The sequence below is a fragment of the Amblyraja radiata genome, chromosome 4 (genome assembly GCF_010909765.2).
Source record: "Amblyraja radiata isolate CabotCenter1 chromosome 4, sAmbRad1.1.pri, whole genome shotgun sequence".
NCBI lineage: Eukaryota > Metazoa > Chordata > Chondrichthyes > Rajiformes > Rajidae > Amblyraja > Amblyraja radiata.
This window is the reverse complement of record NC_045959.1, coordinates 49,323,861-49,341,136: the sequence shown is the minus strand read 5'-3', so window position 1 is coordinate 49,341,136 and position 17,276 is coordinate 49,323,861. Positions and strand designations below refer to the sequence as shown.

General features: G+C 41.3%; 1 protein-coding gene across 1 annotated transcript in view; it reads left to right on the top strand.

The window, feature by feature from the left end:
* The window catches only part of cspp1 (centrosome and spindle pole associated protein 1), a 109,429-nt gene that overhangs the window by 50,242 nt on the left and 41,911 nt on the right, over nucleotides 1-17,276 (top strand). The window contains exons 14-21 of the mRNA XM_033019366.1: nucleotides 256-374; nucleotides 3,152-3,263; nucleotides 5,299-5,419; nucleotides 8,027-8,174; nucleotides 9,952-10,095; nucleotides 10,918-11,030; nucleotides 13,985-14,134; nucleotides 15,988-16,134. Of these exons, the coding sequence (XP_032875257.1) occupies nucleotides 256-374; nucleotides 3,152-3,263; nucleotides 5,299-5,419; nucleotides 8,027-8,174; nucleotides 9,952-10,095; nucleotides 10,918-11,030; nucleotides 13,985-14,134; nucleotides 15,988-16,134 (1,054 nt within the window). The remainder of the gene's footprint in view (nucleotides 1-255; nucleotides 375-3,151; nucleotides 3,264-5,298; nucleotides 5,420-8,026; nucleotides 8,175-9,951; nucleotides 10,096-10,917; nucleotides 11,031-13,984; nucleotides 14,135-15,987; nucleotides 16,135-17,276) is intronic.

Here is a 17,276-nt window from a genome sequence, read left to right as displayed (position 1 = left end):
AATGTTTATATTCAGGTAGGTTGGCAACCTTGCAGAAAAATATTTAATTAAAATTTGCGTAATGTTTTAATTTGCCTGTAAAATGTTACATTTGAGTGATAAATTGCAAAATGCTGTTGCAGTGCCATTACTATGAACAAGATTGGGAAAAATTGTCCAAAAAATGTAATATTCATGAGTCAGTCACCATTTAGAATGAATACAATTCTGATTAAACAAATCCTAATTTTGATGCAATTTATTTTCTAATTGTAGGCTTAATGCAGTTCCCCCTCCACCACCACCACTGCTGATGGAACAGTACCATACTCCTTATGACAATGCTTATTATTTTTATGGGGCTAGAAATCCTTTGGATCCACACTTGGCTCACTGTGAGTATTGGACAGCAAATGTGACCGAAGAGTTTTAGATTTTCTTTTTCGTGTGGTGTTTTTTTTAGAAATTAATTTATTATGACGGATGTTTATATAAAATTGTGAGAAATATTTTGGTTCAAGCTTCACAAGAGTTGGTCTTGACGTCATGTTCGGCGCATACATTGTGGACCGAAGTGCCTGTTCTTGTGCTGCACTTTTCTATGTTCTATATTCCACGAGAGATTTTCGCCATAATAATAATAATAATAATAATAATAACAAATTTTATTTTTGGGCGCCTTTCAGGAATCTCAAGGACACCTTACAGAGATTAACAGGAATAAAAAACATATAATCAGAATAAAATAAATAATAAGGACATCACAGAAACACAAATTAAAAACAGAATTCAGTCCAAAAACAAAAAATCAAAAACACAATGTGAAAAGAAAGCAGCGGCAGCTAAAGCGCGCCAGCGTCCACTCTCCCTTCCGACAGCCATCTTGGACAAAGACTAACAGGATTACTTATAGACAAAAAAAAATCATCCCCCCACAATGGATACCACTGTGGGGGAAGGCACAATGTCCAGTCCCCAACCCCAAGTTCACCCAAAGTCAGGCCTATTGAGGCCACCGCAATTGCCTCTACGGAGGCCCGATGTTCCTGGCCGTTCTCACCAGGTGATCTTGCCCCGGCGTCGGGAGAGTCCTCTCAGCGGCTGGGCCACCTGGAACGGCCGCTTCCTAGCTGGAGACCGCGACTTCCGAAGCCGACAAGGCCGCGCCGGCCTGGAGCTCCCAGGCTCCCGATGTTGAAATCGGCGCCGCCCGCTCCGCTCCGCTGACCCGCAGCCCGGAGGTGTCGAACATGGCGGACACAGCTCACCGGAGCTCCAGCACGTCGATCCAGCGCGGCGACCCAGGCAAGGCATCGCCCGCTCCGCGACAGCGCCCCAGCGCTGCGCCGCCACCGAGGCCGAGGTGCTGGGCGGTCCCCGCCAGGAAACGGCGCTCCAAGCCCGCTGGTAGGCCACGAGGACGGGTCGACGGGCAGCCTGGAGAAAAAGCTGCCTCACCGACCAGGTAGGGACCTAGAAGTAAAATTGCCCCCTACCCCCCACATTAAAAAGTCAATTTCTCCAACGGATGAAACACAGGACTTACTAAAAACTTTTTTAAAAAGCGAAGTAAACGGACGGCTGCTGGTTAGCAGCCGCTCCCCAAGATGACTTCTCCATCACTTTCACACAGCTGATCACCCTGACATTCTGACCACACTTCGCACTGATTTTTGAATTGGTCCACGGAATCAACAACACTGTTCACTGAACCTGTGAACCTAAATTCACTTCAAAGGAGATGAAATGAAGAATTATTCTTTATCATTTATATTCTATGTCAAGCAAGTTTAATGTCATATGTTACAATACAATACAATTTATTTGTTGTCATTTGAACCTCGTTGAGGTTCAAACGAAATTTGGTTTCTGCAGTCATACACACAAGGAAAAGAACCAAGACACAACACAATTTACACAAACGTCCATCACAGCACATCTCCTCGCTGTGATGGAAGGCAAAGACTTATCTCTCCCCTGCACTCCCCATTCTCCTCCCGATGTCAGAGTCAAAGCCCCCGGCGGGCGATGGTAAGTGTCCCGCGGTCATTAAAGCCGCGCCGGGCGATGCAAGGCCACGCTCCGGGTCTTGGTGTTGGAGCCCCCGGCAGGCGCTAGCAAGTCCCGCAGCCATTCAAAGCCGCGCCGGGCGATGATGTAAGGCCCCGCTCCAGGTACTCTTCAACCCCGCAACTCGGGCGGGAGAAGTCGCCGTTGCGGAAGCCCCGAAAAGCGGTCTCCCAGCAGGGACCCGCGGGCTCCCGGTGTCACCGTCCATCAGACCTGCGGTAAGCCTCCGAATCTCCGGGGTCGGGTCGCAGCCGCGCTCCACCCGCTCCGAACTCGGCCAGCTCCGCGATGGTGGGTGAGTCCGCAGCTCCGCGACTGGAGCCCCAGGTCGTTCCGGTTGGAGGCCGCTCCACGGAGCTCGGCCCCAACGACAACGGAGACCCGACAGAGAAAAGGTCGGGTTCTCCTTACAGGGAAAAGATTTTAAAACTTTCCCCACCCCCCGCCCCCCACACACATACCCAGTTAAAAAAAAAATAAAAACTACATTCAAACGAGACAAAAAATAATAAAAAGACAGACGGACTGCAGAGGCCGCTGCGACGTGAGTCGCACCGCCCACCCAAAATGTTCAAGCACAGTGGGGCACAGGTACAATGAAAAATGTGCTTGCAGCATCACAGACCCATAGATTTAGAAAAATGCACAATAATGAATTACACAAATTATACATAAATTACACAATTTCTAAAATAATGAAGGCTGCAAAAAAATATATTAGTGAAAAACATAATTAGAAAAATAAATCCATGGTAGTACAAGAGGTGGATCATGGTGTTCTGTTATCAAGGGAGGATTAGGATTATGCAGGTTGGTTCACAGAAACGGATAGTTAGAGGAAAGTAGCTGTTCCTGAACCTAGTAGTATTGGACTTCAGGCTCCTGTATCTCCTGGGCGATGGTAGCAGTGAGAAGAGGGCATGACCTGAACTATGGGATTGTCACGTTGTGCTACCTTGCAAATGAACTCCTGATAATTGGCAGCTTGGAAATGTGATTTATCTGATGCATGTTTAAGATGAACAGATGGTTGATACTCATTGATTCTGTGTTTTATTTTCTTCCAACTACAACACTGAATGCTTTATACTTTACAATGTAGATGGCCCAGGAGTCATTGGAGCACAGCCTTCATCCTTGATCAATCCTTCCAGTAGGCTGGCCAACGTGCCCATGCAAAGTTATCCACATATTGCCTCTGTAGACCAATCTTTGTAAGTTTTAGCTTTTATTATTTGCCATATGTTAAACTTCAATTTTAACAGATGGTGCAGTTGTGTTTTTAACTCCTATATTTATGGAGTACATAACATGCTGCGATTACTATCTTATAATTTACCATATTGTAGATTATCTTTACGTCAAACAAAACCCTGATTATCACATGTTTTTGCATGTCTCCTAATATATAATTTCTGAACATCATTGGTTGTTATCAAAATAGGTTAAATTTTGCATTTATTTCTTTTTAGGAGACTATAGAAAACAAATATGACCTAAATAATGATCATGACCAGTGTCACAGATGCATCTATCAATGATGGCATTTCTGTGAACCATTGTCATAGTTTATTGCAGTTTACACTTGCTCGGATGGCCTCCAGGATGTCTCAGATATTGCAAGAAAGGATAAAAATACATCAGGAGTACTCATCTTTGTGTAATCTGGGTTATCAGTAACATCACAAAATGGTGAGGGGAGACTTCACTTAATAAAATCTAAGAATAACATCACTTTTAAAAGACGAAAAAGGGAAATTGATTCCTGAAATGTCACAAATCTTCAATTCACACATGTTTATTCAGAGATTGCACATTGATGGCAAATAACATGCAATACTTATTTTGATGTTACTTCTGTAAAATTGCAACACATTCAAAGCAGCAAACTGATGTGCTGAGGCCATTCTTAATATTATTAAAGTGGCAAATGTGACACCTCCATGATTACCTTTCTGTGCATAACTGCATCCCCAGATTGTCTCAGCTACAATCAGACCTGCCCCATTTTCTCCTCATCTAACCTAACCACACCAAGCCAACTCCTCCAATCAGCCACATTAATACAACCTTCCCCTATCCCTTCTCTGATTTTATTAAGATAACTGAAGTCTTCCATCATCATTACTCTGTGGTTCTTGCATTTTTTTGTTCAGCTGAAAATTAACTCTTCTATCATTTTAACCACTGTTTGGCTTTTATGCATTTTCTTCATTGCAATGTTGTTCTGTATTATTTATGTCCTATGTGAGTTTTCTTTCTCGCTTACCACCTCCATATTTTTTCCATTAATGCTTTATATCTCATTATTTAAATAACTGAGAGGATAATTTATATCCATTTTCATACTGAAAGTTTTAGATTCTCTGGAAGCACTATGAACAATTAACCAGCTAATGTTAACTTGTAGAATGTTGCCTGCACCAACAGGCACTGTTGGTACTGCTCAGACTACATTTGGAGTATTGTGATCAGTTTTGGGCCCCATCTCTGTGGAGGGATGTGCTGGTGTTGGAGATGGTCCAGATGAAGTTTACGACAATGATCCTGGGGATGATTGGGTTAACGAATGATTAGTGTTTGATGGCACTGGGCCTGTAATAGCTGGACTTTAGAAGGATGAAGGCGATCACATTGAAATTTACCGAACAGCCAGAGAAAGGCCTGGATTGAGTAAATGTGGAGCGGATATTTCTACTAGTGGGAGAGTCTAGGATTAGAGGGCACAACCTCTGAATAAAGGGACGTACCTTTACAAAGGAGATGAGGAGGAATTTTTCTAATCAGAAGGTGGTGAATCTGTGGAATTCATTGCCACAGGCGGCTGTACAAGCTAAGTAATTGGGAATTTTTAAAGTGGAGATTGACTAGTTCTTGATTAATAAGGATGTCAAAGGTTATGGAGAGAAGACAGGAGAATGGGGTTGAGAGGGAAAGATAGATCAGCCACGATTGAATGGTGGAGTGAACTCAATGGGTTGAATGGCCTAATTCTGCTCCAATGCCTTATGAACTTATCTATACAGAATGCTGAGTTCAATCAAAGCCTTGCCTTCCAAACTAAATCATAAGGAATCTTCTCACAGACAATATTCTACAAGTTATATTCGCTGCTTAATTGTTGTTCATTGTGCTTCCATAGAATCTGAAATTTTCAGTATGAAAATGGATTTGAATTATGATCTGTTTTTTTAATTTGCTTGTCGTTATACATCAGTCACCAACTCTCGGTCTTCATTTCATTTGCAGCGCGCCAAATGTTCATGATGCCACCACTATTAGAAATTCAGAAGGTGGATTCTTACCAGAGCAGCAAGCAGGTTTTTCAAAGCAAAGTCCACAAACCTACAAGGATTTCTTGCAAAAACAGGTGAAACTATTTTTAAGTTTCTCATTACATGCTCTTTATTTTACCAATTTCTATCAAATTTAGTAAATATGAACAGTCTAAAATGTTGTTTTCCCCAATAGGAAAATCAATGTAATATTTAGCCAATGCCTATTATTGCCTTACCTACTGGGTCCATTTATGGCAACTTAGGGTGTGAAGATGGTTTGGATTTGAACTTTTATTAGTTGTAAATACAAAATAGCACCCTCCGAAATGTATTATTAAGTCATGTCCACAAGCACACCTGCTGTTATAATTTGAATAATTATGTATGATACAACCTTCAAGGATGAATCTTTGAATTGGACATTGTCAACTTTTTAAAACACAGTTCCTAAAACTTACTCCCTTGTAGATGTTTTGCATCTTTTAAAGTAAAGGGAGTTGCCAATTCTATGCCTTTTTGATGAAAGGCATAAATGTAAATTTTGGTTGCAAGAAACTGATTTTCATTAAAAAATCCTCGATAATCCTCTTACATACTATTCTCATTAGAAGTGATTAAGTATGAACAAAGATAATATATGTTTAGTCTTGAAACTTATGTGTATATACAGTGCCCTCCATAATGTTTGGGAGAAAGACCCATCATTTGTTTTATTTGCCTCTGTATTTCCACAATTTGAGATTTCTAATAGAAAAAATCACACTGGTTAAAGTGCACATTGTCAGGTTTTATTAAAGGGTATTTTTATACATTTTGGTTTCATCATGTAGAAATTACAGCAGTATTTATACATAGTCCCTCCCATTTCAGGGCACCATAATGTTTGGGACACGTGCTTCACATGTGTCCCAAACATGCTTCACATGTGTTTGTAATTGCTCAGGTGTGTTTAAATGCCTCCTTAATGCAGGTATAAGAGCTCTCAGCACCTAATCTGTCCTCCAGTCTTTCCATCACCTTTGGGAACTTTTATTGCTGTTTATCAACATGAGGACCAAAGTTGTGCCAATTAAAGTCAAATAAGCCATTATGAGACAGAGAAACAAGAATAAAACTGTTAGAGACATCAGCCAAACCTTAGGCTTACCAAAATCAACTGTTTGGAACATCATTAAGAAGAAAGAGAGCACTAATCGCAAAGGGACTGGCAGACCAAGGAAGACCTCCACAGCTGATGACAGAAGAATTCTCGCTATAATAAAGAAAAATCCCCAAACACCTGTCTGACAGATCAGAAACACTCTTCAGGAGTCAGGTGTGGATTTGTCAATGACCACATTCCACAGAAGACCATGAACAGAAATACAGAGGCTACACTGCAAGATGTAAACCACTGGTTAGCTGCAAAAATAGGATGGCCAGGTTACAGTTTGCCAAGAAATACTTAAAAGAGCAACCACGGTTCTGGAAAAGGGTCTTGTGGACAGATGAGTCGAAGATTAACTTATATCAGGGTGATGACAAGAGCAAAGTATGGAGGAAAGAAAGTACTGCCCAAGGTCCAAAGCATACCACCTCATCTGTGAAACACGGTGGTGGGGGTGTTATGGCCTGGGCATGTATGGCTGCTGAAATGTATGACTTATCTTCATTGATGATACAATTGCTGATGGTAGTAGCAGAATGAATTCTGAAGTGTGTAGACACATCCTATCTGCTCAAGTTCAAACAAATGCCTCAAAAATCATTGGCCGGCAGTTCATTCTACGGCACGACAATCATCCCAAACATACTGCTAAAGCAACAAAGACATTTTTCAAAGCTAAAAAATGGTAAATTCTAGAGTGGCCAAGTCAATCGCCCGATCTGAACACAATTGAGCATGCCTTTTATATGCTGAAGAGAAAACTGAAGGGGACTAGCCCCAAAAATAAGCATAGGCTAAAGATGGCTGCAATACAGGCCTGTCAGAGCATCACCAGAGAAGACACCCAGCAACTGGTGATGTCCATGAATCGCAGACTTCAAGCAGTCATTGCATGCAAAGGATATGCAACAAAATACTAAACATGACTACTTTCATTTACATGACATTACTGCGTCCCAAACATTATGCTGCCCTGAAATGGGGGGGGGGGGGGGGGGGGGGGGGGACTATGTATTAGCACTAGTGTAATTTCTACATGGTGAAACCAAAATATATAAAAACTGCCTTTATTGAAATCTGACAATGTGCACTTTAACCACTAGTGATTTTTTCTATTACAAATCTCAAATTGTGGAGTAAAGATGCAAATAAATAAATGATGGGTCTTTGTCCCAAACATTTTGGAGGGCACTGTAAGTAGAGAATTTAAAGGCAGCCTGCATATTCATATATATGTCATTCTAAGCTCGAGTTGTTAAACATAATATAACAACATATTACTTATATTATAGTTGGTAATATTACAACTTACATATAAGACAATGACAATATAAGTCATTGTCTTATATGTTCTGGGACATTATTCTCAAGGGAATATTAACAAATTATTAATTTGTTAATATTTATAATAGGTCTGAGTTGTTTAACTGGACAGAGACATTTATTCAGCTAGAGCATGCTTCACACCAAACTCGTCAGTGGCCTGAGTATATTTTGTAAAATTATTCTCAAATGTTACAGGAAATTATTCTTAAATGCTTGATATCTTTAGATGCAAGAACGAGAGGAAAGGAAGAAAAAAGAAAAGGAAGAAACACTGAAATATGATGCAAAAGTTCAGCAGGAAATGAAAATTTACAATCCATGGGGAAGAGGAGGTGGAGGTGCACCTCTAAGAGATGCAGAAGGAAATTTGCTAAGTATGAGTTTTATATTTTGCATATCTGCAATAATATCTGTATTTTCACCTACTACTGCTACTACTACTACTACTACAGGTGCACAACCTTTTATCCGAAAGCCTTGGGACCAGACACTTTTCGTAATTCAGAATTTGTCGGTCTTCGGAATGGAATTTTTTTAGCGTAGATTTTAATGGCTGGCTCAGTGGTAGAGTGCTCGGCTCATATCCGCAAGGTCGCGAGTTTGCGCCTTGATCCTGGCAGTTACTCGATCGCGAGTTTGAGTCTTCAATGTCGTTTTTTCTTGCAGAATAAATGTTTGTATGAAATGCAGTGTAGGAGAGGTGTACTGACTGTGTGGGCAGAACTTTGGAAGTGATTGCCCACCAGTCTAAAAAGCCGCTGTGTCTCCCTGTCCCTGTGATAGCAGGGGGCGATCAAACAGCACAATACCCCCCTCCCCCTCCAACTCCAGAGGAATCCGCTCCCCGATGGGCCGCTACGGCGACAAGTGGCAGTTTGCCCACAGCCCGAGCTGCGCCCCCTCATCCGCCACCCCAAGAACAAGACGTACCTTGCACACCATCAGCTTCTGCCCCTACGTGTTTCTCTGGAGTTGGAGCGGGGCTGGGCTGGAGTTGCTGCTGGCTGTGGGTCTCTGGGATCTCCGTGCTTGCAGTGGGCCTGGGGGTCGGTGGGCGGCGGTGGGAGCTGTGGGCCTACGGACCTACCTCCGTGGAGCTAGCCAGCTTCGGAGCGTGGAGAGCTGCGGGGGCGAGCTGCTGCGACCCGACTCCGGTGGATGGTGACACCGGGAGCTCGCGGGTCCCCGGTGGGAGACTGCTTTGCGGGGCACCGGCAGCGGCGACTTCTCCCGCCCGAATTACGGGGTTGAGAGTGACCTGGAGGGGGGCCTTACAACGCCCGGCGCGGCTGTAAATTGCCGCGGACTTGCTAGCGCCCGCCGGGGGCCCCAACATCAAGACCGGGGCAGGGCCCTACATCGCCCGGCGTGGCTTTGAGTGGCCGCTCCCCGATGGGCCCCTACGACGCCCCGAGCTGCGCCCCGTCATCCGCAACCCAGGTTCCTCTGTAGTTGGAGTGGGGCTGGGCTGGGTTGGGTTGCTGCTGGCTGTGGGTCTCTGGGATCTCCGTGCTTGCGGTGGGCCTGGTGGTCGGTGTCCAATTGGTCCTGACGTCTCCGGTGACTGGCACGGTCCTGCTACAATCGCCGACGTGAAGACAGTGCAAAGCCCCCGTGCCGGTGCAATGGGCGGGGAGCTGGAGAGGGGAGGGAAGGGGTCACACACATGGCCGGGAAGCAGAGGGGCGTAGGTGGGGTGAAACTGAAGGGATCGACAATCTGCACTGTGTATCGTGAGTCTACCGTGGGAACTTTTTCACTCAGCGGGCAGGCAGCAGCATATTGTCAATTATTAACCCTCCCGCGCAATATACCCCCATCTTCTCTTTTATGAATGGGGATTTAGTTCCCCTTTCTTCGAGGACCGACCGGAGGTTCCGCTGTCACCTCTGCGGGCCGCCCTTGGTGAACGTTTTCAAGGACCTTTCTTCAAGGACCGAAAAAATGGCCGCTATTCGGAGGTTTTCGTTATTTGGATCTTCGGATAAAAGGTTGTGCACCTGTACTACTACTGAATAACATGGGCTCATTAATGCCCTCTGATTCTGATTTTTTTTAAATTAAACATCCAATGCTGTCTTACATTTTTTGGGAGTTTTTTTATTGTAATCTGAAATGCATTTACTTTACCTTGTATGACATTGCAAACAGCTGATCTGAAGAAAATGCATAAACAGAATGAAAATGCCTACAGGGGCTTCCCTCATCAACAAAATCAAGATCCTAAAGTCACGGTACCTCTTGATCAGAATTTAACCAGACCAGGTGCTGCAACTCCTCAAGAGAAAGCCAGAGGTAAATTTGCATGAAAGTGAATATTCAGAACAATTGCATGCGTCAGATATTCTACATTATACTGGTTATAGTGTCTTGATACCAATTGTTTTGGGGTAGTGATGTGGGGTTACTTTTCAGATCATTATAATGGATTAAATTCTCTTTTCCCTCATGCTTCACCCACGAAATCACCCTGAATCATATTCCTGTCCTGAGATTAATGAGGTGTACCTGTAATATTACTCTTGTTATCTGTGCTAGCCCACCTAAAATGCCCGCATCCATCCAGAAATATGTTGTCAGCTGTTCCTGGACATATGGTATGCAAATTCAGGTTTCTGTGCCTCTCTGCCTGATGGTAACAGCGAGAAGAGGGCATGCAATGGATGGTGGGGATCTTTGATGATAGATGCCACGTCCCTGAGGTGGCACCTCATGTAGATGCTTTTGCTGGTGGGTTGGCTGCCTGACATGGACTGGGCAGAGTGTACTGCTCCCGGCAGCCTCTTGTGTTCTAGTGCTTTGCAATTGCTGTGCCAGGCCATGATGTAACCAGTCAGAATACTACCTACAGTACATCTGCAGTCATGCCAAATCTCTTTAAACTTCAAAGCAAGTAGGTCACACACCTGCTGGTCCCAGGACAGATCTTCCGAGATGTTAATACCCAGGAATTTGAAGCTGCCAATTCTCTCCACTGCTAACCCACTAATAAAACTGGTGTGTGGTCTCCTGTTGATTTTCTTCACACACATTGAATAAAGTTAACCCATGCAAACTATTTGTTTTAAGTTGTGACAGTTTGGAGATGTTATTTCTTTTTCTTTTTTCTTTTTGTAGGTTTTACTTTTGCAAATGCATCACAATATTCCCAAGGAAATCCGATCATCGATCAACAAATTGAAAGAAAAGTTCCTGATCAGGAAAAATATAAAGAATATCTACGCTTACAAGTAAATGCAGTTAAAAATATTCACCTTTTTGTTGAACTCATTTATTCCTTTCTCTTTGTTTTCATTTCATTGAATTTACAGTTGCTCTACTTTATCTGTGAGAATAAAAAAAAGTCAGCTCTGCTGCGGATCAATTGGATTGCTGTTGGATTAAAATGTGTGTACTACAAAGTCAAGTTGCACTACAAAGTCTTGTGGCCTAGAAATTAAATTGTCTTGCTCTCCCTTTTCTATGTCATTCCTCTGAAAATCCCTCAGATTGTTTCCCCTAATTCTGATTGGTTGAGGCAGATAGTTTGATAACTTTCTTTTCCATCGTAGAAGGCATTGATCTCTGGCCATTTGTTAAATATTTTCTTTCAAATGCTGCATAGTGGAATATTTTAATGAACTATTATTATAGAATTTATAAAAATCTTAAAACAAATAGCTAAGTGAGATCAGCACTTCTGCTTCATCATGAAGTATTTTGTTTCACTTCTGCATTGCATGGGCATGCAACAAAAAGGCTTTACTCTGTACCTCTGTACTTGTGACATTAAATTAAATTAATGACAGGTGGTGCCATTTTCAACATGTATATGAATATATACATAATATTGCTCATACCTCATAAATATTGATACTTTCAAATGTTCTTAAAGTGTGCACCTTGATCACAGAAACATTTCTTTAGAAGAGGGTGAAGTGTTATTCCAGCATGGGTTAAAGGACCTGTCACTACCTGAGTAGCTCCTGTGAGTGTGTTGGTCAGTCAGTTGCAGAGGCAACACTTAGCATCTTTCTTAGTGGGAGGTCTGGATCACTCCAATTGAAATTGAGACTTTTGCAATCTGTTGCTTTCAGTTTGGTCGACTTTTGTGATTCAAGCGCCACACCAGAAACTTGAACACAAAAATCAAGGTTGGTACATCCAGTGCAGTACTGAGGGAGGATTGCATTATCTGAGATGAAGCCTTTTAGATGAGAGGCAAAACCAAGTCTGCCTTCGGAGATGGATTATATATTTATTAATGTATAACTAATGTATAATTATAAGAAAAGAGATTTTGTGATGCACTATTTGTAAGAAAAGTAGGGAAGTTACCTTTGTGCTGATCTTTAAGGCTATATGTACCATGATGAAATGGCACTCACCTGGCCAAAATGTATCCTCATTCAGTATCATTAAAACGTACTCTAGTTATGATCCCATCAGTGCACAAATTGGATGCCATATTTTTGGCATTGAAAAATATTTCAAAAGTACTTCTTCGGAATCATGGACCTCCTGTAGTCATGAATGATGGCATATAAATATGTCTTCCTGTATCAATTGTACTTTCAAAATTATTTTGTCAAGACTCAAAAGGGAATCAAGAATTGATCCCTTTGAAAGACATGTGATGTGTAACATTGTCTAGTAATCTTGCGGCGCAGGAAGTTGAATAAGAGATAGAACAAGTTATAATTTGCTAATCATGTTTTAGTAATGAATTAAAAAAAATCATAAATGTTCATATATAAATAACTCCGAAGTCTGTGGAAAGCTCTGATAGTAGTATGCTAAAATCAACCACATTGACCAAATGCTACTACTTTTGATTGATGAAAAATTAGGGGGTAATAAAAATCTACTTCAGTGCAGACCCATTGGCCCAAACACTGATTGCTTTGACACTGATAGGCTGTGGGCCGAGCATCAAAAATGTGTCTCGAAATCAGTTTTCGTGACCCAAGTCACAGAACTACATGAAATTTTCCACAGATTTAGATGAAATATAATTGAGAAGGAAGTCATAACTCGTCATTGCCGAAAGTTGCACATTAATTAATTAAACTAATTGGAAAATGAGATCGGGAAAGTAAGCACCATTTAGTGGCCAATACCCATATTACACCATGGGCAGCCTATTACCGTGTTGCAGTCCATTTAAACTATATATCATTATACCTATATATATATATTAATGGCAGGGAAGACAAAAAAAAAATCTCATAGTCATTAAGTCTGCATGGACTTCAATTCATAACATTTCAACCTCTTCTTAATGTTAATAACACTGTTACTACCATAGATAAATTAGTTCAAGTTCACATACACCCATTCATTTCTACATAAACATCAGCCATTTCTGATCATTTCTCACTCCAATGGCAGCCTATAAAGTGCAATGAATATTCCTCCGCTTTTCTCCCGTGGTCAGGGCCTGGAAACGGCCGCTACGGACGGCACTATGTACAGCCCCCCCCCCCCCCCCCCCCCCCCCGCCCGCGGAGATGATCCGCAGCCCAGCGTTCACGAATCGGCCGCTGTTTAAATGTTAAATACATAGGCCACGCGATCGGAGCACTTTTTCCCGGTAAATTATCACAGGCATCTCCGAGATTAGATGGTTAAGACTTATTACTCTACAACAAGCTGGCATTAGTGAAAATGTTTAATTTACATTGTTATTGATACATATAATTTAGGCCCTCATGAATGAATGAATGAATGAATGAGTGAATGTACAGCCTCCAAATCTCATTTTTTCACATTATAAAGGGTGCAATTAAATTAATTAAAGCCCATACAGATTATTTTTCATAAATTCAGACTTTAGATCTTATCTTTCAGTTTGAGTTGATTCACAAATTTTCACAACTTTGTGTTGCAGCACCTCAGCAGGGACTTTGCTTTCAAGGCTTAATTTTTGCTGTGCATTTTAAACTCTGTAGTTTATCTTTCCGTCTGATATTATTTGTGCATAAATAATTAATGACTTTTCAACTTAGAAAATAGAACTAGAATTCAAATTTATATACTCAAATTTCACATCACCACAGCGTGGAAACCAAGCTAAAGTATTAAAAAAAAGATTAGCCTGCAGTTCTGATGCAGCAAAGGTGGTATGTGAAATTTAGTAAAATAAAAGGACAGTATTTTCGTCTGAATTTTCCTTCAAGAAATAAAATAAATCAATTGGTTTCAGATTGAAGAAAAGCGGCTTAAAGCAGAGGAAGAACGTGAAAACAGTAAACTTGAAGAGCAACGAGAAGAAAAGCGGTTCGCTGAACAGAGAGTACAAATTGTAAAAGAACTTGAAGAGGAACAGGAAAAGAAACGACGTAAAGAAGAGGAGGTAACCTTTCAATTTTGACTGAAATCTTTGCACTTTTTTTCAATTGCTGCTTTTCTTAAATGGCACGCCCTACATATAGCAAAGTGAATCCTTCTATTTAAAATAGGTGTTTAATTATTTCAAAGCAAATTCATTTTTAATTAGAACTGATTAAATCTGCACTTTTTATACTTTCCATTTAAATGCTGCTGTAGTAATGGAAAATTTTATGGTAGAGCAATCGTTTTTTTTTTTAACCAGCCAGGATGTTGTAAGGCAAGTCTTAATGCCCACAGCAAAATTTATGGGAAATTTCAGTTATAATTTGTATTCAGCATTGTGGGCAAGAAAAACTCTCAGTATCAAGGAAAGGTACTATAAGATGTAAAGCCATATGTCTGTTGCTTCTTCATTAATGTATTCTAAAATGTAAAATGCCTCTCATTAGACAATGTTCTCTATTCAGGGTTTGCACCTTCCTCTGCTTCACAAATTATTTTGGTAATTCCTTAAAAACTGGAATGATGTGTTACAACCATTTTCAGTGGCAAAGCAATCCTCTATGTTAAATATATATTTTTCCTATTCTTCCTCCCTTAGTGGTAATTTTAAATTGAATACTTCACCTCACTGGCTACCAACAAAGATGATAATTTTAGCTCCTAAAGGGCCTGTCCCACTTGCATGCGATTGCGTGCGTTTGGCGTGACCAACGGAGATCGCGCTAAGTTCGTGCGTGACGTCATTTATGTCATGCTTACAAATCAGCTGGGCAGGAGGCGGGCCGACTGAATTTGGGCGTCGCACGGCGTCGGGCGGTGACATCATCACGCAATGCCACGCGCTAGGCGTAAGCCGTCAAGACGCTGAGTACGACCGCAATGCGCCTGTGTGCGTACGCGGGTCGACAGGCCGTTGGCGCGAAGATTTCGGCCACTGCAAGAATTTCGGAGCCCCGCGCGATGTCGGGACCAACCCCGCACAGCTCCGCGCTTCTAAGTGGGACCGGCCCCGCGCGGCCATACGGTGCCCATACGCCTCAAGCGACCATGAGGTCACGTAATTTCGAGCCAAGGTCGCGTAAGTGGGACAGGCCCTTAACTTACAAAAAAAAAATCTAAAAAATGTTCTCTCCATTGGAGTAGACTTGGTATCACAAGTATTTTATCATAAGTAGGGTTTCTCATTCCTAGCATTAACCTGCTGAATCTAACCTGCATACTCTCTGTGGCTTTAATATCCTTTCTCTTGCACGATAATCTATTATTAGGGAAAGAGTGACTGAGCACTTAGACAATTATGAATTGAGAACCAGCATGCATTTGTTAAGGGCAAGTCAGAACTAATGACTTAGTTGATCTATTTGGAAGGATAACCAAGGTAATAGATGAAATTGTTACATTTGTTATCATTTATATGGGCTTTCAAAGGATATTTGAAAATATTTTGTTAAAAGAAAATGAAGACGCAGAGAACTGAATAGTCTGAAGAAACTTTTGCTACCCTCTTTTATATTATTGGCTAGCTTATTTTCATATTTCATCGTTTCTCCACGAATTGCCTTTTAAGTTAACTTTTGTGTTATTAGTTTAAAGTCATGCTATCACAATGATTTCAACAGTGAGTGGTCCAAGTATCTTGTGGAGAAGCTGACAAATACTCAAATCAGATTTCCAAGTTTATCTTTGTGAGAGTATAGTAGGTTTGAAGGGCCTTGTGGCCTACTTGTTTGTATGCTTGCTCTTATAGATGTTGACCTACACATGAAATCTGATGTAAAATGTGAGAATCTCAGGGTTTGGTGCAAATAGGGTGGGAAAGAAATCGACATTAAATTAAAAATATATGTTATTTCCATCTGATTCCACTTCCAGCAAAAGCTCAAAAATGAAGAAATTGTACGATTGGCTGAAGAACGTCGTAAAGTAGCAGAAAAAAAGCGAAAAGAAGAGGAGGAAAAACAGGAGGAGTTATTCCAACAGCATGCGGAAAGGGCACAGCGTGAAAGGGTAGACGAAAAGGTATATTTTGTTTTAATTTTAGAATCTAAAAATATATGAAAAGTTGATTTGTACTATTTGATGTTATCAGTGGGAACTAATTGTTAATATAATCATTGCCATTTCTTTATAATTAATTGAGGGACACTTCATAGCTGTGCAGGACTTGCATACTATCCCCTCCCACAAAGCAAAACTGAGTAGCATAGTGGCAATATCACATCACATCTGGATGAGCTCAATGCCTTTTATGGATACTTTTGAAAGGGAGAATAATGACAAATCTACATGAGTCCCCCACAGCCTTTAACCACTCTATGATTGTGGTCTCTGAGGTTGATATCAGAGTATCCTTCAAGATGGTGAATCGGGGCAAAGCATTGGCCTAGACAGCGTACCTAGCTGAGTGCTAAAATCTATGGAAACCAACTAGCTGGTGTACATAAGAAAATCTTCAACCTCTCGCTTTTGTGGTCTGAGGTTCTTGCCTGCTTCTTAAGGACATGCCGGTGCCCAAAAAGAGCACTGTATCTTGCCATAGTGATTAACGTCCAGTATTACCTACGTCCACCGTGATGAAGTAGTTCTAGAGATTGGTTTTGGCACGATTCAACTCCTGCCTTAGAAATGACCTGAACCCACTTCAGATGTCAAATAAGAGATATTGTTTCTCTGTTTAGGCTTACAAAATGATCTTCAGATTGCCAGAATAATGTAATGTGTCATGTAGGAAGAAATCTGCATTAAAATGGCGTTTATCAATTTTGTACATATTTTTGGAAAAATAATTGGTATTTACTAACTTTTTTACTCTACTACCAATTTTTTTTACGATCATGCAGGATTTTGTGTAATCTATTGCTATTCGTTCTGGCATCAACTCACCAAATGATCTGAGCAATAATGAATTGCCCAAAGTTTGCCTTCAGTGAGACGTTTAATCACATTAGTCTCATCACAACTGGCATGATTCACTCGCAGAAGAATCAGCTTTTTAAAATAATTCTGTAGGCTCAAACTACAAATTACTTAAAGAGTCCAGCACATCTCCACTCACAGGCAGAGTGCTGCACAGCCCTAAGTTGACTGATCTAAATTGGGATTGCAGACACTTCATTGCCTGGTCAGTTTCAGCAGTATGCTCTTCAGAATTAGGTAGTCAT